The sequence below is a fragment of the Argopecten irradians genome, chromosome 1, assembly GCF_041381155.1.
Source record: "Argopecten irradians isolate NY chromosome 1, Ai_NY, whole genome shotgun sequence".
NCBI classification, from domain to species: domain Eukaryota; kingdom Metazoa; phylum Mollusca; class Bivalvia; order Pectinida; family Pectinidae; genus Argopecten; species Argopecten irradians.
The window spans coordinates 52,035,897-52,061,063 of NC_091134.1; the positions used below are offsets into that span (position 1 = coordinate 52,035,897).

The 25,167-nt window shown below is 36.3% G+C and overlaps 2 protein-coding genes across 3 annotated transcripts in view; one reads left to right on the forward strand and one right to left on the reverse strand.

Moving 5' to 3' along the window:
* The window catches only part of LOC138332369 (CUGBP Elav-like family member 2), an 82,828-nt gene extending 82,453 nt beyond the window's left edge, over positions 1 to 375 (reverse strand). Inside the window, exon 1 of one of the 2 annotated variants that reach the window (XM_069280506.1) lies at positions 224 to 375. In XM_069280506.1, the coding sequence (XP_069136607.1) occupies positions 224 to 267 (44 nt within the window). In that variant the 5' untranslated portion in view covers positions 268 to 375. Of the gene's footprint in view, positions 1 to 2; positions 93 to 223 lie in introns of those variants that run through there. The other variant, XM_069280507.1, reaches the window with a different exon arrangement.
* LOC138332601 (uncharacterized) overlaps positions 1 to 25,167 on the forward strand; it is a 338,301-nt gene that overhangs the window by 165,793 nt on the left and 147,341 nt on the right. The window lies entirely within an intron of this gene.

Consider the following 25,167-nt stretch of genomic DNA (forward strand, 5'->3'; position numbering starts at 1 on the left):
ACCTATTTCCACGTGAAAACACACACAGACAAGACAGCACAAACACACAACAAAATGGCGGACGGTGGTACCCACAATGCTTAGTACCTATAAACAGAACCTGCATACAAGCACGTGGTTGAATCACTGAAATTAATACCGGTAGTTTTCTAACGCAACCAGTTAGAAAATGTCGTTTAACAGTTAGTTAACAAAAAGTAAAACCAATGTTTAATCTACTTACATATCGTAATGAGGCTGAATCGGTAGGACTTGTACGTCAGCCATGTTCTCAATGTGTGATTGATGTGTACCAACTACCGTAATGCTTTTCTTCTGTATCGAGTTTCTTTAGTGCAAAAATTTGGCGGGAACTGTAAACAGCACCACGAGGTCGACTTTTTCTCGGTGAATGGATAGCTTTGAAAGAAGACTAGTTTCAGTATTAAGGATTATTGAAGCATAGAATCCCTTTAACAATAAACAAATAGAATACACGAGATTTATCGGTGATAAACTGACGGTAGAAATAAACTTGTTACTGTGTCAGCTAGGCCTGTTATATTGAGAATGTTCAAACACTCGTGACAAACTTAGGATGTTTACAGATCACGAAATATCCGTTAGCATTATAAATCTTGAAGTTTGCTAACTTGAAATATATTAGCACTATGTTGAATTTCAGAATCGCATGTTGTATTTGCATTTATATTTCAAATGATGTACACGAATAAATCCTTTTAGAATTTCATAATCTAGTCAGTATAATTATACATACTTAACAATTAACATGTATATTAGAGACATGGATAATTTAATTACTCTGACCAAACATACACAACCATACATGTATTTTATAATTGTTTAACTTCAAGTGTTATGCTTGGAATTTAGACACGTGTATAGCAAGTGACATGCGGTAACGACCGAATGAACAAATAGATTGGCTTCATTGTTTAAAATTTTAAACTAATTACTATAACGTTGAGTCTATATTGCATATCGATCGAATAGACATATCATGAAGAACGTGGTGTCGCTCTTATGATATCTCACTCAAGGATAAAACCAGTCACGAGACATATTTAAAGAAAATAATATAAATAGTATCAGCGCGACGTATGTATATATATATATATCCAAGTCTCTAATAGTATTTATGGATATGATATATTAATAATACTAATTTTATAGGTAGATATTTAAAATGATATCAATATTCAATCTCCTAACCCCAGTTTAATCAAGTAAGCAGGTAGATGACTTATAAATCATTGATATAATATTTCAACTCCGTATGGTCACTTTGACACCCAACTACAAATAAAAGATTTCGTTTTATAATAATTAATTTAAACACATCCCTGATCACATACATTTTTATTTTCCTCTTGTTACACCTTTGCTTTTTTCAGATATCGTCAAGAAGATTTACGATAGCAATAGGCCAAGTCATGTAGACGTAAAATCTTATGTCTATATCATAATTAAAAATATACATCTATTCTTTTAAATTAATTTTTCGAAAAATAAGTCTTTTTTTAATGGAAAAGAAAACGGGTCCACCATACCTCAGATTGTATATCGAAGTACACCGCTCATTTGTTAGCCATTACTAACACAAACACTTCGTAGTAATGTACCTGGGAATAACAAACCATATCAGCATCTGGACCTACATAACAACTACCACCTGTGTTCTAATTACAGGTAAATACCAGCTCAAACCCTCTAGTCCTTTGTCACCTATCTGTAACCCGGAATAATAATCAATCAGTACCAATGTTAGGCAGCAGGCGTGTTGTGTAATCGCAATCTAGTTTTCTACACCACCCTTCTTCCCCCCCCCCCCCCCTCTCCACCTCTACTCCGTCCTCGCCTTTCTACACAACCATAGTAAAAACACACAGAACACGTGCGTTGATACGGTGATAAATTACAGGTAAATGAAGAGGCTATATCTACCTATATTCCCCTCCCCCTCCCATCCCCCTAGGACTAGCCGCTCAAGTCACCGCCAGGTTTAACTATTTACCTGGAGACTATTGGCCATGGACCACAGTTGAGAATGACCACCACCTCTGGATCTACATATAAACCCGTCTATCTTGCATCATTATTCCCCTCCCTACCCACCTCATGCATTACCCCGCCAGTGACACCCATTCCCCGTTTTAGCTTTGAGTGTGCATCCAATGAATGTTGCTAATGATACGAGGAAGAGATGAAAGAATCTTTGCTAACCAAGGATGTTCCGCCGATATCAGAGGATGACAAGTGTATTACGTAATTAAGTGCAGTCGTTCTACCGACCAGCGGGAGCGGTAATTAATTAGAGAAATGATAAGCCGTACCTGTCTGTATAGCGGAGAGGACTACTGTAACCACTGCTGTATGAATTATGTATTACCTTACAGAACACGTGGCGCTCGCTCCACAACGTGATCACGATTTTAATATCGTTAGAAATTCAAACCTACATCACATAATTGATTTACACATAAACCGGAATCGAACGACAATTAATATTGTGTATAGATATATAATATATGTAATAACAATGGTTGTCAACGACTAGGCTGTCACTTCCGGCAAATTACCAAACTTGAAACCCACAGACAAGTTAAAGACAGAACCATTTCTATGGTAATGGTGTGGAATGCCAGTGATTTGTTGTCCATGCCAAGAACACATCCCTTTGATACAGCTATTGAAATAATCTAAGGCGCAACACTAATTCTTTACTCCAGGGGAGAGAAAACATATCGATCACTAAATAATCTATCCTGACCATCTTTAAACATAGAAACCTCAAAGTGAAATCAATTGTGTGTGAAATAGCTTTAGAATTGTCAAAAGATGCATGTAAGCCCGACTCCCTCATGTCATACGGGCCGAAGATTACTTGTTTCAAACTTGCGCAGGTGGACACCAAGGTGATTCCAATTGTCATCTCTTTTATGATTTTAAAAAGGGGGATAACTAACAGAAAATAAATCACTTTTCAAGTTAATATATAATGCGATAACATGCGTACAACTTTATAATTGTATATTTTAAAGGCGACACTATCACAGTGACCATGGTCCATGGTATTCTAGCGTTCCCCCACATCCTAAACATGGAACGTCCTTTATCTGACCCTGTCTGTTAACCACGTTTACTTATAACATCATTTAATTTATATAATCATTTGCACTCCATTGAAATTGCTATTACGCGTGTGTCGCTATCGTTTGTAAAATGCAAAGTTCCGTAACTGTAAGTCAACTGTAATGTAATTCAATATGTGAGATGAAAAAACGTCCTGATTTTTTTATCCTTTAAGCTGATTTGTAACGTTCTAGGGAACATACATCCCAGTACATGTGTAAATAAACACACTTGTTAGGACAGCTGGTCACGGTCTCTGACCCCTGGGGTCAGCGTCCCAGGGGTGATACCTGAAGATTTACACAGGTAATACTCCTAGATGCTGAAGAAAGCGTTAGTTAGGTAGAAATAAACATCTAACACTAGTGTACATGAAATTATAATTAATTATAGCACCAGTAATGAAACAAACGTAAAACTGTCATTATGATTAATAATTAATGACATTAATAAGAACTTACGGTAGCGACGTTTCGGATCGTGTCGGTTCGTGACCTCCACGTGCTGTAACGGTCAACAGTCGCCGACATATAGTGATGTTTTTACTTTGCTTTATTTCTGGTTTTTATCCTATCATATATCTATATACATAATTACTGATCCACAGTACCATGTTAAAAAACCAAACTAATGAAAAATAACAATAGTGCCTATAACTGCCCCCACATCCGATCTTGCAATACAGAAACTTGTAGAGTTGTGAAACGGGACCACGGGGAACCGTTCTGGTTCCCCACGGTGTTTTATGATGGCTATGACCGAGCGACTTTGGAAGAAAAACATGGAGATGTTTTGTTGATAATAAGAAGCCCGAAACATATAGTGAACTTGGTTTTATTAAAACTTAAAGTTCATCAAACGATACACTATAAAAATGTTTATAAAAGATATTTCACCGTCAGGGAACACTCTTTCTACATTTGGACCTATCTGAAAATAAATATACTAGGATAAATATCAAAATATTTATATAAATTATACCTTATTTTTATGTCCCTCTGACACACGTTGCGTTACGTAATATAGCCATTTCACAATATTTACAACTTAAACATGTCGGTCATTAATTTTGTCACGGTTCTTAGAACAAAAACCTTTACAGTGTTGTAGAAGAATCCAAATCTAGAAATTTCTAGAGCTCTACAGGCAATTAATTTTATTTAACTAAATTACACTGATTTCAATTTTTTGTTCAGACTAAATCTTTAGAATTCCGCCAGAACCCTCTGTAGAAATGTGGCTCCCTACTTTAAATACCACAATAAATCAGCTTAGTAAAAGTGCGACATTTCATTTCTCCTAAATCGGCACCAAGATACAACGGCGGAAATGAAAAGTTCGCGCTGCGACGTCGCTGATGGTACTCAATACAAAATCCTTAACCCCTAAATTATTTCGGTTGTGGAGAGGCGCGGACACGGTGGCGACTTCTCTCAATCAATTACATACCAGTCTTAAGAGTAAAAACAAACTTTAAATGATAATTACCGGTTCTTACATCACGTGAGGTTCTACACGCTGTACGAGAATGTTTAGAATTCCGTCTTTGGTAACTATCGATATCTCAGTGGCCTTGAATGGTCTGTTTAGAGAGATTTCTAGACACTGCTCGTGGCATTTCGTGACCTTCCATGCTGTCGTTACTCGACGGGTTCGATAATTTGATAGATTCATCGAAATCTAGAATATCTAAAATAATTACATTTTTTAAAATAATTTTTTCTCTTGCTTTGCCATTACTTGTTTGAACTTGAGATATGGCAAAAGAAGATTGATTTTTGGCGGCCATTTTCAAAACCAATATGAAAAAAAAATAACTTTTTTGTACATCTTGCTTTAAACTAACATTGTACATAGAAGCTAAACTTATGCACTTAAAGATGTCTCTATATGTTCATTGGTGTGGAATATTAGATCAAGCGGTTTTTGTTTCTCCCGTATAATCCGTATGATAAGTATAATCAGTACTTGGAGATGTGCTTCGCTTCGTTAGTACCACTCATGACTCACTCGCCAAAGACAATAACTGTATATTGAAGGTAAGTGTGATGGAACGCGGATGGAGATGGATGGATGACAGCCCTCTTACAATGGTAACACAACAGAGTTCATGTTTACCAACTATTGCTTGGTCTTGGCAATGACAATTCAGCAATTTCTACTGTTCAACGTATCTTCCAAGTTGGAATTTTCATTGCTATATTCACAAAGTCTTACTCTAAACTCCAACCAATTTCTATAGTTTCTGGTGTTTACAAAGTATCTTTCACCTACGGACTTTATATTGCTGCGGTTTCAAAGCGTGAAGCAAACCTAAACACTTTTCGAAAATAGTTTTCTGTGCTCGTGGTAACTAAATCTTCGCTCAAGGCTACATGGATTCTTTGTTTCTCACACGTCCAAATGTTCAACGGTTTTACCCATATTGATACAATGTTGTTGATTGTTTCCGTGTTGTTTATTCCTGGTTGGTCGAATTTGAAATATTCTTTAATCTAATGTCTTGATTTCTTCAAAAGGTTTTAATATACAGGCACATGGCACTAGTTTTCTCTTGGGTTTCCCTATTAATGATGCTAACTTGCAGTGCTCCTCCCCTCTTTCTGTTTAGCAGTTATCTTTACTTTTCCTTTGCTAAAACAGTACATACCTTGCATCTACCTCTCTATTGAGAAAACTAATTAGTTCATATCAACTAAACAAAGTATGTACAAAACAATAGCAAAGCTTATTCAACCAAAACCAAAATCTGGGTTTAATATTGTGCACTGCCTGTTTATGGTTCCCGTGAAGTGTGTTTATCTTACCATTTTGTAATGTTTAGATTTCACACTGAGAAAAACAGTGGTATACCTATAAATCATAATATAGTATACCCAAACACCTGCGTCTCGGCGATAATATTGCTCGCTCTTTTTTAAACGCGAAGAACATAACACACAGGGGCCTAAAATGGTTATTAAACAGTTAACTAAACGCATTATTTTAATATAACTAATTTAGTACCGACATCATTTTTGTGATATGAAATGTTTTCAAAATCAAGACGGCATAATTTGTAGCAGATTGTTAAAAAATTTGGGAGTCTGTACAATGTTCGCCGCCATGTCTATTGCGTTGATATGTAGCTGACATAGCATTTGATTGTTTAGTACCATACCGGTTAATATAAAAAAAAATCATTCATTAATTTAACCACGTATTCCCTCGTAGGAAACGGCCTTCCACGTGTAACACGATCGCCAAAAAGCCAAATGCTAAGAACATCTATACACGCACGAGTCTAATATCAAAGCAATGGCAAACAAGTCCAGCCTGAAAATACAAACGCAAACACCAAAATGCAGGGAACGTCAAGCCAAAACAAGCTAGTCATGTCCGTAACTTTCTTTTTGAAAAAGCGATGCCTTCTGTAGTTGGTCGACAAAAATACATTTTGTATTCTCATTAACAAATATTTTAATATATTTATATGTGGTGAGCTTTGGTCAATATCAAATGGGTTTATCACGTGGCCCGTTCAGCGATTTAAAATATCTGGGGAATAATAATTCCAACTTAGCATACAGCTTTATAAATGTTTTTAACAAACTTTTTTGACTTCAAGTCATTACATTACATGCTCAAGAACGTTTTTCAAATTTGCATTTATCTGATCTTGACATCAAGGCCATGGTGATCTTGCAACACTTAGAAGATTTAGAAGTCATTTCAAGGTCAATCAAAATTGCTATAAAACCCGAAAACAGAAGAACCAAAAATTACATAATATGCCACTTCATTCGAAAGGGAACCATCTTTAACTTTGAAGGCTACATATATATGACCGATGTATTCACTACGTTTGTGTATCACATTCTAGTTCTCTCGTAAATGTCACACATGGTGACAAAGGCAATACTTAATTAATTGTAAGTAAATTAGTAGTCTCCGAGGATGTTAATTATTTAAATGAGTGCCCGCGTCATTAACGCCATTTGAACAACACCGGATTGACCTGAGCTATATATCATGAGTATATGATATTCATGTAGTGTCACGTGGAATCGTTCAGTCATTGAAATTAACAATATACGACAACGCTGTGTGACGTTTCCACTGCTATGTTTTATACCAAACGGGAGCATGGAGTTAGGAGGAGTTGTATTTTCAGACGTATTGGGAGATTTTAATTAGGTAGTTTTAAATAAAGTAAAAATGAGTCCCACACTCTCGACCGAAATATTGGAAAATGTTGAGTAAACCATAGATGATGGGCCCAAAAGATACATGTATAGACTGTAATGTTGTTGTTCCTGTGTGCCGAGAGAGAAATCGTCATACCATGATCCAATATAGCACACGTTGGCTTGGTAGAACTTACATTAATACCTACTAAATAAGGCTTTAGGAGGAATTATATTGTACATCACCCGTAGAGATCTATAGCTGTCACCATGGCAATCATTGACATGTATTGTATTTCTAATTCCATGCACGGAAAAGTGATAGGCTATCTTTTGATATGCAAGCATCGTCACGTGATATGATATACATGTTTATTAACAATTTTCGATCGATTTATAACATGGTTAGAATATCCATACATCGACACCTTGTACCTCATGTAATATTGGATACTGACATGGACGATTTAGGGCCAGGACTGTAGCGCAGGGCTTTCGATGTGGAAGTCCTAGGGCGCATATATAAGTCTTAGACAAAATAATATCGCGGGACTGGGACACAAATTTACAACTCCTTGTGTAAAAGCATTCAAATGCTAGGAAATGTACATTTCTTGAGCACATAGCTTTTATTGCATTCTACAAATGCCTTTTCCGTAGTTATGGGTAAAAATGGGTAAAGCGTTTGTTCCGGAAATGGACAAACGCCTTATCGAATAACAAAAGACATATATACGCTAGGTAACGTATATTGCTCAAAAACACTTGTTTCATTAGGATGAATATTTAATTAACTACGGTGAAATTGAAATCATGCAACAGAATTTACAAGCTGTTGATGAACGTTCGAATGTGACGTCATATTATAAATAAATTAGTGTCAATCTAAAATACAAAACAGATACATCACGCATTGTGGACACGTGAGTTTGACAGATAAGAGAATACACTCTTTAGATGTAGGGCTACAGTCAAAGGAGCTCTGTCAATACTATCAAGGATACTCCAAGGTAATGTGATGCCAAGAGGAATTGACAGGTGTAAGAACAGAAAACCCAAGTACAGTTTTTTACGTTTTAAAATCAACTGCCTTGAGACGAAGGAGGTAATTAGACTTTCATTTGTATTAATTCCAAGGAAGTTTGGCATTAATGGTCTTCTGGATATGAATCAACAAAGACATAAATTAAAAGGTGTTCCACCAAATAGAGTGCATTAAGTAACTGTCTTAACCGTGCTGAAATCCAGTGAGGCGTGTAGATTTTGACCTTGACGTCATCGTGAAGGTCATCCTATGTAATTAACATATTATTAATCCATATTAAACACGTGTTATGAACAGGATATTAATTGAGTTTATATATATGTATGTATAAAGTGTCTCTAATAATATAATAACGAACAGAGTGAATACATGTTTATTTATAATACACGGCCCACAAGGAGACTTATATAATAAAGGTAATGATTCGGTACATAGTATACCGACACCTGTCGGCCATGCCGAAGATTCCGGTGACTTTGTCCGTGGTAGGGAACACTTAATACGTAACACCATTTAATTGATATAAATGTTCACTATTATCCTATCTCCTGTCCCCGGCACTTACAAATACAAGACATAAACTACAGAAACACGAGGCTAATTTTGTCAAGGTCACCATCGGCACGTGTAAAACGAGATATTTCTCTAAACGCGTCGGTTCTGTTGACGTGTGTGGTAGTATATCATACTGAATTTGTGATAAAACAGGAGATGAAGAGTTTATCAAGAATTGTGATTTTGACGATGATCTGTGTTCTGATGATAACCATCTTGGTCAGTCAGTCACGTGTAGTCGTAGGCTACGCGCGCACGAGCACATACATAGAACAACTTCCGTAAACCTGAGAACTTTAGCTGGCCAGACTTAGCCAAAACAGCAAGACTGTATTTGTAGATCAACGTCGAACTGTCATAAAAATATTTGTATGATTAAGAGCCACATCTGGTTCCTGGTTGTAAGAACGTGGCATGCTGGAAAGTATTGCAACACCTTCACAGTCCCGGAGAAGTCTACTGCCGCTATTTTAGAGGAGCAATACGCTGTTCGCGAACGCAGCCATCAAGACGGTATAGGTAGGCATAATCAGGAAATTCTGACAGGCAGCATGATTTCGGGGGAACTTCCCTCAAATGATCAAAGGGTTGAGATATTCTTCTTATTTTCGCGGTTACAAATTCGGTTTGACGTACAGCTCGAAATTGATTGGAAATTATTGAGGAATTACTGGAATTAATGACTGATTTTGACAATTTGATCATGCAGATGCACCACTCTATAGGAAACCAACTAAGACGCCTCTCAGGAACATTGTTTTCATTGTTGATTCACAACAGATATATGTTTTGGATGCCAAATAAAATGTATGAAAATCAAACGAAATAAGGACATGAACATATTATATCTTAAATTTCTATGTACGGGGAAAAATGAATTTTGCTCAACAAAAATGATTCCAGATTAACAAAATTGTTATACAAACAATCTTTCAGTGGACAAAAGTCATGACGAAATTCATTTTTGTAGACAAAATTCAATTTCATGACACAAAATTATATTCTGTCGTAACAAAATCACTTTTGTCTTACAAATGTTGTTGTTTTTTTGTAATAACTTCATTTCCGTTATGACAAAAATCAATTTTGTTAAACAAAGTCATCTTTCAGTGGACAAAAATCATTTTTGTTATGACAAATTTCATTTGCAAATATCCGTATTTGGATTCGGTGACAAAATTGACTTTTGTAACACAAAATTTTACTTTGTGTTCAATTTTCACTTTTGTGTAACAAAACTCAATTCATTCACAAAAATGAATTTAGTCATGACAGAAATTAATTTTGTGCAAAAAAAACTGAATTTTGTGTTCAATTTTCATTTTTGTGTAACAAAACTCAATTTCGTCCACAAAAATGAATTTCGTCATGACAAAAATGGATTTCGTCATGACAAAAATGAATTTTGTGTGCTGAAAGATAAATTTGTAAGACGAAAATGACAGCATTCGATTTAGTGTACACAAAATTGATTTTGATTACAAAAAGATATAGTCCCAATCGGCGCCACGTAGTGTAAGGATATTAATTTTTCTATATTATATTTGATGTTCTATAAAATGCTATTGTATGACTCTAGGGTAGTCGTATTGATAATACATTTCTCTAGTTTTAAAGGCATTGTTATATTTTCATATATTTCCGGGAACTGAAAGACTATGTTTTGTTTTAAAGCATGCCTTAGGAATGTCGACATCGTAGTTCTAGAGTATGATGGTCAGCCAAAATAATACGTGCACGCGCTGCAATCACGAGTGATGTCCAGACTGGCAAATGACCAGTACAATTAACGTATGTATGACATGCACGTAACATCTTCGGACGTTATAACTCACAACACACGTCGCTATTGTGTACTGAAGTAAGTGTGTGTGTTAGGATGAGGTGGGGATGGGGTGGTATAGGACAAACCGAAATAAAAGATAAAACATGTTAATATGTTTTTTAATTGATGATGTTACATCATATAGGTAGTCGTTGTTATGGCATCACAATAAGTTCAATATCGTTATGATGTATGATTAATAATGGCCAATAAGGACAAAGAAAAATATGGACAGCAATATAGAGCATAAATAACAAGAAAATAATATGTTTGAACTTTATTCTTGCTTCCTGTCGCTGTGGATAAGATTGAACATTGCTTATTACTTGAAGAGCTTTAACATTTGTGATTAAAATATGATATTCAATTTTTACCAATGATATTGATTTTCATGATTTTTTTTAAACCGTAACTTAATATAATATACATTAAAACAACTAGATGAACTACGACATTTCTGTTCTCGGTCTGATGATTCTGGGAATAATTAAAATACATTTAATTTTGAACTCAAACTAATGATATAAAATAACCTACAGTTCTAGCTATCGATCAATTTCATAACTATATCCATCACGTGGCCAGGTAGAATTACGTCACGTATCCACAAGCGCCTTTTCCGTGCACATAAGTTGAGTCTTTAATGGTAAATGTCTGGATGGTAATTCAAATGCACGCACACGCATTGACTGGGTCATCGGGTACTGCACGTGTATATAGCACGTAACGCGCGCGGAAGTACACAGTATCTGGTGTTGTGTGATCCGCCCCAGTACTCTCCTCTGATGCTGAGCTGCTACCGGTTTGTAACAAGCTGCAAAAAAATCACAAGTTTTGGGCAAAGACACCGTTCCTCATCGCCAGCAGAGTGATAGTGGACTGCTCGACTAGGAATCGGGGTTCGTTTGTAGGAAACATCTAGATGACGAGGAACATTGCTTATGGGAAATATAAGTAGTGTTGGAAAAATCTCAGACCTCAAATAACCTTATAAAAATGGAATTGAGACTCAGATATTTTTCAATTATATTGAGACAAAATGTAATACGACATTCATTTGTAAAATACACACACACCATTGACTTTCCCATATTTAGCCTTAGGTTTATAATGGAACACAGATTTCAGATAAGTAGGAAACCTTCAAATTCTGACATTTTATTTCTGATTGCTGAGCTATTCACTGACATTATTTTTCGTTAAAAACGGTTGAATTCTAACGCAGCGTCTATTAACATTATGAAATTGACAGAATTTCATTTTGTTTCATTCCAAAATTGAATTGCGATATTAGCGAAAAAACTGCACAAATGAGTTTCCTTGTCCTTCTCCAATGTTATATAAAACGTTCTATAAAACTATATTTAGTGGTATTATCAGCGATTCTGCTTGTTCATATTGGAATTAATGGTGTAAATATCAAGATTTCTGTTAAAAAACTCTAAGGTATTCAGCAGGGAATTCAGTGTCAATGACAGCACCAACACCTAATGGAATTCGTGCCGCACTTGTGATCAGCAGGTTTGAATCATGCATTGCAAAATGAATTGTATGATACAGAGCCATTCCTCATTGCCAAATATGGAAACAAATTAGGAACCCGGTAGTTGTGATGGATGTGTCTGGTAGTGAGAGTTCACATGTACTTTTGGGTTTTTCATACTCCTGACGCCAATGTCAGCATGTGATGCATGTATGCAACAGTGGCCTACGGCTACAAATCGAAATATTAATTTCCAAAATTATGATATTTGAGATAACACAACTTTATTATGTAACCTTTGACCTCGTGCTGCTGCTCGTAGCTTCCCAGTGAAATATTGCCGAGTAAACAGGGAAATAACCTTGACCTATCAGCGCGTGTGGAGACTGGCGTCTCGTTACCAATGCTCGGCCAATACCACGGCGTCCTAACGTCAAATCCTTGTCGACAAGACGTTTGATATGAAACGACTCAATTCGGTTCTGCCGTAAGGCGACAAAACCAATTTGCAAAGCACTCGAGGGATGACAGGCTGGGCAAAGATGGCGTGGTTCGCCAGCTGGACGGAACTCCCAGACCAGGACGTACGCGCTCTTTAGGAAGATGGTTAGGCGATTATTCGATTCACTGTGAAAATGATGGCTAATTATCGACTTTCAGACGTTTAAAAAAACCACATTATCTCACAAATATAAAATCGCAAAAAGATAAAGATAAAAAAGGAACATTAGATATCATAAGTTGTTGAAAGCTATTTCTACACCATTAAGTCTTGACCTAGGATGATTGAAATATTCTTATAGTAGGAAAGTTTTATTTTTGTTGGTGATATTGCTTATGCATTCATGAGCTTATGAATATGTCGTCACGTAATGACATTAGTATGTGCGTTATTCAGTGTAAAACATCACGTCACGTGCGTCCCTACTTTAGTCACCTCTCGTGCATCAGTTTATTTGGGATTACCATTATGTCTATTGACTTTCAAAAAACTTGACGTCGTTAAGGACATTAGCACCTAATCCACAGCCCGTCTGTCCGTCGTAACGACAACACGGTATGCTTATGAAGTGCCAATTGTGTCATACAAGACACTTAGGCCTAGCAAAATCAATTCTTTGTTATTTCTCTACCACCAAGAGATTCCAACATGGAGTTCTCTTTTCTCAGTAATTTGTTTTTGACAATGTCTAGTTATTACCATTTCGGTCTATCATTTCCAAAATTATCCCAAAATGAGAGATATCCATGAAAGGTTCAACTGAAATCGTCATCATTTTGAACATTTGGGAATATTTGGAGTTCGACACCCTATCGCTAACGTATCGTTGAATAACCAAGCTACTGTTAATCATGGTGAACATGTATGGAGATCGGCTCTTTTTAGTTCACAATCACACAAATCTTAACTGTTAGTATGTCTTTTGTTCTTAAATAGAGCCAAAACCATATTATGTGATTAACGAAGATGTTTACTATTATCATAATTTATATTAATTACTTCATTTGGTGTTTTTTCTTCTCTCTCACAAAATCAACAGTGTTGGTCATCCATGTATACGTGAAATTAGTGCGCATGGATTGGAATGCGTTCAACCATTCTACATCACATGTGGTTTTTCCAATGGTATTTAAAGATGCTTGCCGTCGCCAGAGCATAAACGATACAACGGTACCCATTATTATATGAACAATAATTGGTGTTAACACATGTAAATGAACATGTATGTCTAATTAATACAAACTGGTTTTTTCGAGGCGCAATTTATTTTTACTAAACATTTCTTTCTTGAAGTAAAATAAGAAGGCCAAACTTTTCAATGGTGGTAATGGTGTAAAGAAAGTACCTTTTGTAACTGAAGAAAAATACTGATTCTTCTGCTCATGAAAGAAATACTGTTCGTCAGCGGAGTAGCATGTGTAAATGAAAAAGTAGGTGGAATATCAAGACTATAATTCTAACCCACGAAGAAAAAATTGTGCAGAAAAGCAAATTATTTTAATAAATGATGAGAACAAACTGAAGCAAATATATTAATATTCCTACGACGAAGATATCTACTAATTGACTGAAGATAGACTTGTTTGTACTTTTATCGTCAATGAAGAGAGTCGGACAGGAAACAAATATCTTAATTAAGTTAGCTTTAACATTCTGACACCCTTACTGCTCGTCTCAAGTCCTCCCTGGTAACCATTTGCTGACACTCAGGCATATTTACTCCAGGTTTATTAGCTGCGGTTCGATAGGCAACATCCTGGATGAATGTGCATGCTAAGATCCTATTTTGCACCTCGTGACGAACATCATACTGCCTTCTCCAGTAAATGGATCGCGTCTCTGTTTTGAACAACCTAACATAATAACACCTGTCAGCAGGATTCTGTAAATGATTAGGAAATAGATTGCTCATTAGTTGTTTCCATGATTGGTAATCATGTCACCTATTTGCATTCTTTATGCATGAACATACAAACTCGTGAGTTTTGACACACGTTAGTACTTTTGCTTTATCATATGTCTTTTTTTTTGTCGGAGGAAAAATAAACAAATGTCGTGCATTACATTTAATACCAATAATCATTTTGACTTTATTGATAACAAATCTTAAAAAAAGACCCACGGAAAATTAACAATTTCCATATAATTCGAGAACATTTAAAAATTTAATAATATTTAACGTATTTCCGTGTTTTTTGTTTTTTTTTGCTGCTTTAATGTTTTTAAAAATATTTTTTAGGGAAAAAAACGAAACAAACATTTTGTCCAAACGCCATGCTGATATATTTTATTTTCCGAACTCTGAATCATAATCTGGTAACCAATATTTGTACCAGTGGGTTTTTTTTGTGTAGAAGATTTGAGGGTTGGGGCTGTGCAGAAAAAAAGTGATTAATTTCGAATGTTTGATTGGCATGACTAATCCAGTAATGGTCTAATTTCGACAGCAGACCAATTAGTAATAATCCTTAATACCGTCCTGTAGACAGGGTGAGTGCGTGGGAACCGGGACACATACACACACGATTGGTCGATATTTCTGATATAGTATAATTACAAATATGATATCCACCGTAACATTAACAGTACTGTGTGCCGACTTTATTTTCAAACTTGTTCGAAATTATTCTCTACTGATATCTCGAGAGACGTAAATCAGTCCAAATTATAAAAGTGAACAAAACATTTTTCGACATTTTACCGTAAACTGCTCTCCAGGTATTCACATAGCTTTTATCAACATAAAAAATGTTTGATAATTGATAAGAAACAATATATATTTTCATATATTAATTATAGACTCTAAAGAAGAAAAACGAAAATAAATAAATTAATTAAAAATGCTTTCTTTCGTTATATCAGCTGTTCATTTCAAAAATATTTATTGACTACAGTTTTTTTCTTTATCTGTTTTTAGCCCACCATCATCAGATGGTGGGCTATTCAAATCGCCTTTCGTCCGTGGTCCGTCGTCCGTCCGTCCGTCCTTCCGTCCGTCCGTCCTTCCGTCCGTCCGTCCGTCCGTCCGTTAACAATTCTTGTTACCGCTATTTCTCAGAATGTACAGAAGGGATCTTTCTCAAATTTCACATGTAGGTTCCCCAAGGGCCCTAGTTGTGCATATTGCATTTTGGGACCAATCGGTCAACAAGATGGCCGACTGGCGGCCATCTTGGATTTTGATAGTTAAAGTTTGTTACCGCTATTTCTCAGAAAGTTTTAAAGGGATCTTTCTCAAATTTCACATGTAGGTTCCCCTAGGGCCCTAGTTGTGCATATTGCATTTTGGGACCAATCGGTCAACAAGATGGCCGACTGGCGGCCATCTTGGATTTTGATAGTTAAAGTTTGTTACCGCTATTTCTCAGAAAGTACTTAAGGGATCTGTCTCAAATTTCACATGTAGGTTCCCCTAGGGCCCTAGTTGTGCATATTGCATTTTGGGACCAATCGGTCAACAAGATGGCCGACTGGCGGCCATCTTGGATTTTGATGACTGTTACCGCTACTGATTCTTCTGCTCATGAAAGAAATACTGTTCGTCAGCGGAGTAGCATGTGTGTAAATGAAAAAGTAGGTGGAATATCAAGACTATAATTCTAACCCACGAAGAAAAATTGTGCAGAAAAGCAAATTATTTTAATAAATGATGAGAACAAACTGAAGCAAATATATTAATATTCCTACGACGAAGATATCTACTAATTGACTGAAGATAAACTTGTTTGTACTTTTATCGTCAATGAAGAGAGTCGGACAGGAAACAAATATCTTAATTAAGTTAGCTTTAACATTCTGACACCCTTACTGCTCGTCTCAAGTCCTCCCTGGTAACCATTTGCTGACACTCAGGCATATTTACTCCAGGTTTATTAGCTGCGGTTCGATAGGCAACATCCTGGATGCATGTGCATGCTAAGATCCTATTTTGCACCTCGTGACGAACATCATACTGCCTTCTCCAGTAAATGGATCGCGTCTCTGTTTTGAACAACCTAACATAATAACACCTGTCAGCAGGATTCTGTAAATGATTAGGAAATAGATTGCTCATTAGTTGTTTCCATGATTGGTAATCATGTCACCTATTTGCATTCTTTATGCATGAACATACAAACTCGTGAGTTCTGACACACGTTAGTACTTTTGCTTTATCATATGTCTTTTTTTTGTCGGAGGAAAAATAAACAAATGTCGAGCATTACATTTAATACCAATAATCATTTTGACTTTATTGATAACAAATCTTAAAAAAAGACCCACGGAAAATTAACAATTTCCATATAATTCGAGAACATTTAAAAATTTAATAATATTTAACGTATTTCCGTGTTTTTTTTTTTTTTGCTGCTTTAATGTTTTTAAAAATATTTTTTAGGGAAAAAAACGAAACAAACATTTTGTCCAAACGCCATGCTGATATATTTTATTTTCCGAACTCCGAATCATAATCTGGTAACCAATATTTGTACCAGTGTTTTTTTTGTGTGCAGAAGATTTGAGGGTTGGGGCTGTGCAGAAAAAAAAGTGATTAATTTCGAATGTTTGATTGGCATGACTAATCCAGTAATGGTCTAATTTCGACAGCAGACCAATTAGTAATAATCCTTAATACCGTCCTGTAGACAGGGTGAGTGCGTGGGAACCGGGACACATACACACACGATTGGTCGATATTTCTGATATAGTATAATTACAAATATGATATCCACCGTAACATTAACAGTACTGTGTGCCGACTTTATTTTCAAACTTGTTCGAAATTATTCTCTACTGATATCTCGAGAGACGTAAATCAGTCCAAATTATAAAAGTGAACAAAACATTTTTCGACATTTTACCGTAAACTGCTCTCCAGGTATTCACATAGCTTTTATCAACATAAAAAATGTTTGATAATTGATAAGAAACAATATATATTTTCATATATTGATTATAGACTCTAAAGAAGAAAAACGAAAATAAATAAATTAATTAAAAATGCTTTCTTTCGTTATATCAGCTGTTCATTTCAAAAATATTTATTGACTACAGTTTTTTTCTTTATCTGTTTTTTATTCGAAAGTCTATCCCCTGCTATATTTAAGCACTGTAATCCAAGCTATTTACGGATAGCAGTATCATATACTGTATATTATATATAATTCAGTGTTTCCATAAGCGAACATTATAGCAAATCAGCGTTGCTTTTCAGACACATTTAAAAACGTTTGTCACGTTTCGCCATCTGATCAATGTTATTTTAATGTTTAATGATCACATGTGCTTCCTGTCATCCGCATGTTACAACCGTTACCATTCCTTACACTGGGGGAGATGGCTTTCCATACACCAGGGAGAGATGGCTTTCCTTACACTGGGGGAGATGGCCTTCTCTCCACCAGAGGGAGATGGCTTTCCTTACACTGGGGGAGATGGCCTTCTCTCCACCAGGGGAAGATGGCCTTCCTTACACTGGGAGAGATGGCCTTCCTTACACTGGGAGAGATGACCTTCTCTCCACCAGGGGGAGATGGCCTTCCTTACACTGGGGGAGATGACCTTCTCTCCACCAGGGGGGGATGGCCTTCCTTCCACCATGTGGAGATGGCCTTCATTCCACCAGGGGTGACGACTTTCCCTACAACAGGGGGAGATTGCCTTCCCTCCACCAGGGGGAGATGGCCTTCCTTACACAGGGGGAGATGGCCTTCCTTCCACCAGGGGAAGATGGCCTTCCCTCCACCAGGGATGATGACTTTCACTTCACCAGGGGGAGATGGCCTTCCCTCTTCCAGGGGGAGATGGCCTTCCCTACACCAGGGGTGATGACTTTCCCTCCACCAGGGGGAAATAGCCTTCCCTCCATCAGGCGGAGATGGCCTTCCCTCCACTAGGGGTGATGACTTTCCCTCCACCAGGGGGAGATGGCCTTCCCTCCACCAGGGGTGATGACTTTCCCTCCACCAGGGGGAGATGGCCTTCCCTCCACCAGGGGTGATGACTTTCCCTCAACCAGGGGGAGATGGCCTTCCCTCAACCAGGGGGAGATGATGGCCTTCCCTCCACCAGGGGTGATGACTTTCCCTACAACAGGGGGAGATGGCCTTCCCTCCACCAGGGGAAGATGGCCTTCCATACGCTAGGGGGAGATGGCTTTGTATACCTTAATGATGTGTCGTGGTGATTTGTTCAACTGTTACATATTACAACCATCCACATACCAGATACACAGTTACACGAGAGTTTCCTGATTCAATTCAATTCAATTTTACCTTTTTTTGTATTGGATGTTCTGGTACATCCATGTAATCTCGCGAGAAGACTACTGTTTGACATGATGCAACAATATACAACAATAGTCATCACGGCAAGACTACCTGAAGGTAAATAGAATATATATATATAAAAAATCAAACAAAAATAGCATTGGTTAAATGGAAAAGGAATGAGAAATATTTTAATGAATTATCTTCCAAATATTTTAATGTATTATATTTGAATGTTTACCCCTAAAATATGTTAATGTTTCATTTTCCAAATATTTTAATGCGTTTGGTTATCTCATTTGTTTATAATCTAATTAAGCATTAATGAAAACAAGGTCACGTGTGACATTAAACAGCTATGTTCTTCGCAAAGTAATTACTCATTTTCACCAAACCTTCAAACCTCATCAGTTCTACTGCTGGGCGGGTTATTATCAAATGGCCATGTCTTGTTTGCTGGGTGTTGCTATTCATAACACTTCACAAATGATTAGGCGAATTTCTGGTCTGAGGGAAACCATTTGTTCTGTAAGCTTTCGGATTTATTGTTCTAACTTCTAGGTAGATCTCTGGTTTCCATCATACTCCTATAGCCCTCATAGCTTGTGCATTGGCCAAAGATAGGGGTCGAACAAACGAAAAATCATAAAGATTGTCCATGATGAGAGTTTTGAGAGTAAATGTAATTACAGAACATGCGCCCCATGTGAAAACATTGAAGTAATGAGAAAATGAAATGAAAATATCGCGTATTGCGGAATAGACAACAATGATACTATTGTTACCACAGCTTTGGAATGAACCAGCTAATACTCTTGTAGGAAAAGGAGTATTTACCCGCATATCATTATTTTGTTTGGAAATCACAATATTCACATACATTTTACATCTATTTCTTTTGAAAATTGCTAATAAAAACATCAATAAAACAATAACATTTCTGAGCACATTTCACAAAAGGATTAATTTATTATTTTTCAATTCTTGTTTTAATAATTCTAATTCGATGTTACGGCTTTGCTCACTTGCCATAAATACCTATATTTTCCCTCCAAATTCTTGAAACATTCGTAAAATGCGCCTTTCCATTCACACAGCTGAGACCTGTTTCACGTCCCAATCTGGTCACCTCTGTATAGCCATTTAGTAATGCTAATAAAATTAAAATGAAAAAAAAAATCTCTAGAAGGCTTTCTATTTTGTTTTTGGTCTTTCCTACTTTCTTTGTTTATTTGAGGACGTGACATCAGATAGTAACTATCCTAGATAACATTGACTGACTACAAAATGTCTTACCAAAACTATCGTTATTAACGTCTCTGTGAGCTCCATTGTAGTTTCTATGATTATTTAATCAATGACATGTCTACCGTGTTCTGTGTGTTACTATACTACTGCTCGTCAGTATGAAGTTTTAACAACCAATTATGTCAGGTGCGTTAATATCAGATGACACAAAGTTTCAGCTCATGCCTTACACAAAACGCGATGCACCTTTATATACATCTTTTATAACCTAATTATTTTTTATGACGTGGTGCTGTGGATATTATCATTAAAAAATCGAAACAGTTTGTCGGTGTTAATGATAAAAATGACAGATTTAAACAAAACATGGTTCTCGATTAAATCCATAGGAAACGTATAATTGGGATGACGTCAGAAATATTGGAAGAGTAAGGTCATGTGTTTAATCAGGCAATGTTATTTTGGATGGACACAGATAATGTCGCGTCTTCAAAAATAGAACCAGGGTGCTTCAAACAGGGCAACGCTATTCGTTGAACAATGTTTGACTAATTTTATTTGAAGAGGAATTATAACTGAGACATAGAATATATCACGAAGGGCCATACAGTATTTTGTGATTTTCATATATAGTGTATACATATTTTATAAATTCTTTGTCATTACTAGCAAATACAGCCTTCGTTTTCTTGTATGTAATTAATATGGTTATTTTTACACAATTCTGTTGGAAGGTTGCAAATCACGTATACTATACAGATTTTGAAATAAAGTAGTTGATAATTATCAGAAAGGACTCTTAAAGTACACAGTATCGGTTTATCTATGTAAAACAGCCCCACGTAATATACAAACTTTGTCCAGAAGCTCAAAATGGACTTAATTCAGTTTTTCTATGTAAATTCACTTGAGGATTATTATATTCATAGAAATTATTTATGAGCTTATCGTCATGTCTCCCCAAACTTTACAAACTTAACTTCTAATATATGCGATAAATGGTTTTCTCGTCGTAGCACCTGTTCTTCAAGACAGATAAATCATATCTACAGCAAAATTTTATGAAAATATATTTTATGTTTAAGAATTTTTATCTAAATGATCGGATACACTATGTAGGCTTAATGTTCGTCAAGTTCAAAAGGTTCTAGTGCAGGATTAAAGTCTTTCTATTGGCGTCAGCTGGATAAGATTTCACACGAATTTCTTAAAATATATTTTTGAATTTATATCCTTATCTTCCGTCTCGGTCACACATTTGAAAAGGTTAATGATATTCACAGTTTTAATATATAGTTAACATGTGTATCGTGTTGCTTAATTATCTATAATCTATATTATGGGGTTATAAAAGATAATATCGAAGTCGTAAAATTTTATTTCATTTTCGAAACACTTCAGTGCTAGACACATTTTAACTAATTTCACAATTAGAAAAGAGAAATTAAAATTAAAGTATAAGAAAGTGCAGCGTTTACGAGAAATAAGCATGTCCTTAACAACCCAGGATGGCTTTGTGTGTGAAACGGTTCATTCTTAAGCATTGATACCAATTCCATAATTGGAAAATCTCTCTCTCTCTTTCTCTCCCTCCTCCTCTCTCTCTCTCTCTCTCTCTCTCTCTCTCTCTCTCTCTCTCTCTCTCTCCCTCCTCCCCTCTCTTTCTCCCCCTCTCTCTATCTATCTATTTAAGAAAAAAACCCTGAAAAATCCCACATTAAACCATTTTCATTCACTTGAAAACTAGTATTTTTCCACACCTGAATTTAATACATGTATAAGGTAATGTTAGACTAGTTTATCGGCATTTCACTATACCTGATCGGCTTATTGTACTTTCCTTTTCTCTATAGCAACATACCAAAGCCTCTCGCGCACGCTACGCTACTGCTGATTATTAGTTTTATTAGTAGAACCATGTTTCCTTGAAATATATCCATCGTATTCATGACCATATTTGGAACTATAATTCATATTTCGATGCTTAGACGTGTATTTTTTGATAGTTTTGTATGGTATATAGGTGTAAGTGGCGATGGGAGTAAGATTGTTTGTTTGTTGTTTGATTAATTAACGTCCTATTAACAACTATGGTCATGTAAGGACGGCCTCCCATGTATGTGGTGTGCTGCGTATATGTTGTGCGAGGTGCGTGTTTTGGGAGACTGCGGTATATTCATGTTGTGTCTTCATGTATAGTGGAACTGTTACCCTTTTTATAGTGCTATATCACTGAAGCATGCCGCCGATGACACAAAGCAACACACCCCACCCGGTCACATAATACTGACAACGGGCGAACCAGTCGTCCCACTCCCTGTATACTTAGCGCTAAGCAGGAGCAGAAACTACCACTTTTATAGACTTTGGTGTGTCTCGGCCAGGGGACAGAACCCAGAGCCTTCCTCACAGGGGCGAACGCTCAATGGGAGTTAGATCACCACATCGCGATACTGTATTTATAGGTTACCTTAGTAATGTATTACTGTTACTGTTACGACACCACATAACCTCGTATAACCGCTGTGTATTGCGTAATAGAAATGGTATTACGTATTACGTTATATCTTGTATTTTAACGTGTTGTGGGTTAAAATAACGTCTTTCTGCAAAATGAGTAATAGCGTTGTTGAGACGGGGATCACCTGCGAGACAACCACAACTACATTCGAAAGCGGAGGGATTTTCTTTTAATTTCCTGCAGAAACCGTATCTGTGTTGATGTAAATAGATGCGATTCGGCTGAAGTTGCTATGTCGACCACAGCATGCACAATTCCAACAAAACGAATTGCAATTTTCTCCCTAACCCGTCTTATGAAGTCCAATAGGGCTAGGTTGTAGCCTTTATATTGGTATCCTTAGCTGTGCCCGAGTGTATCGCGACGACTTTTACAGACACACCGCTGAATTTGTCTTCCTAGGAACGTCTAACGCACTGAGTCGTTCTGTTATGTCGGATTATATTACGGCGAAGAGGACATGTAAAATTAAATGATATGTAGAATACAAAAAAAATCGATTTCTTACACATATAAAACGAGGGCATTGTGGAATGCAGACAATAAAATGACTAAGATTATTCTGATTAAATGAGATGGATGTTATGATATCTAGTATGCATATTTGTTCGTAAAACATATCGCAGTAAAGCACATTTCCAAACACCACACGCAAGATTAGCAGGATGGTCGAATGTGACATGGCTGTGGGTGACTATTTCCACTTCAGTTCCTTTATCTGAAATAGAAATGGAAAAATTCAGAAATGACCACAGATCACTGCTAAAATGTCAAGTTTCAAAATTGTGTAACTGTTGAGCACCATTCGAACGGTTGAAAGTAGCAATTGTGGTAGGTTCGTTCATGTTTATAAATCAATTGTTTATTTCCGTGGTTTTCCGAACAAATCAAAATAAGGCAAAAAAGAAATTTGTTACTCTCCGTTGCCAATGGTAACGATACCCTCCTCTGGTTCTGTAATTAACACGTGACCAGAAGTGGCACACCAGAGTTATAAAAAGAAATAACAGTTGACAGTGGTCCATAGTTGTGCCATCATTGTAGTTATTTACGCAGCCGTTCGATTTAATGGTATTTTTATGTAGATAATTGTCAACGATTAAATGCGTGGCTATTTATGGCAATTTTCTGTAATTATTCCTCGTAGGATCAAACGGCAGTTCCAGTCATCTGTCGATCGGTCCTTTTTCATTGGACTACCAGCAAATTCATTTCCACGCGTCCAAACGTAACATTGCTTTTACGGTGAATGTGGATATTATTTTGGCTGGGAGCTCTTATTTATTGACTTACAGTTTTAAAATAAATCAAAGGATTTCATGAAGACCACAAATGATGTTTTAGAAATAAAACGTGGACAAGGTGCAGGACTCTCATCTTAATGACTTACATTAATTATGTTTAATCACTGAAAATAGCTGTAAATTGCTCTGCCATTACATTAATTCCTCAAACTCTCTGTTATCATTATTAAGCATTTTTATGTATATACGAAATTCATTTCGACATTGGTTTCAATAATTGCAATATAGCGGTAAGTGTGAGCCAATGTCATTGCCTACAACCATATGGCTATCAGTATATACCGATATGATACCCACTTCACATTGACGATTTCCCGTCGCAAGGTGACACAATGTGATGGAATAAACGAGCAATAATTAGAGTTTTATGACATGTCCATATTCTATTTGAACAGAAATGATTCGTGTTATCCGTCCGATCGATGAGTTATCAGAGCCACATGTTTGGAGGGATGAGAGGTGGGGATGCTGAATGTAAACTGAAAGAAATACCAAGAACAACAATCACCAACTGATATTGCTGTATCGACATAATTGTTATGAGGAATAACTTTCCATGTTATTTCGTGTTTATCCAAGACGCAATTTATCAATTTCCAGAAATTAGTTTAAAGTCATAGGATATTGGAACACTTTCAAATGTCATTCTTATCCAAGTTCATTACATCACGAAAACAGCGTGTTTGGAAAATATCCCCCACCACTTTTAACAGCGATAGTATACATAATTTCAGAAGGTCAGAGTGAGAATGTTGTATGTTTGAGACTTTCTACGACTTTATCACGGAGCAAAAATTGAAAACACTTATAATGTAACAGACGTCTCATGGGAAAAAATCAGGACACTTCGGTCTCAGCAAGTCTTAATGTCGCAAAATGGTGAATACATTCAGCACAGAAAGCAACAAGACTTACAATTGACTATTTCTTTTTGATAAACCGAAAATGACACTTTTGATAACTGGAAACATGAAAAATAAAATAGCTGGGTTTCTCTATGGAGTTGTACAAGTGTAAAATATTGTCATAAAAATTCAGTTTCCAGAAAAAAGTACCACTGACATGATTACTCGGAAACAAATATCGATTTGTTATCGGCCATATTTTCAAAGCAAGGAATAAAATATCATGCTCAATT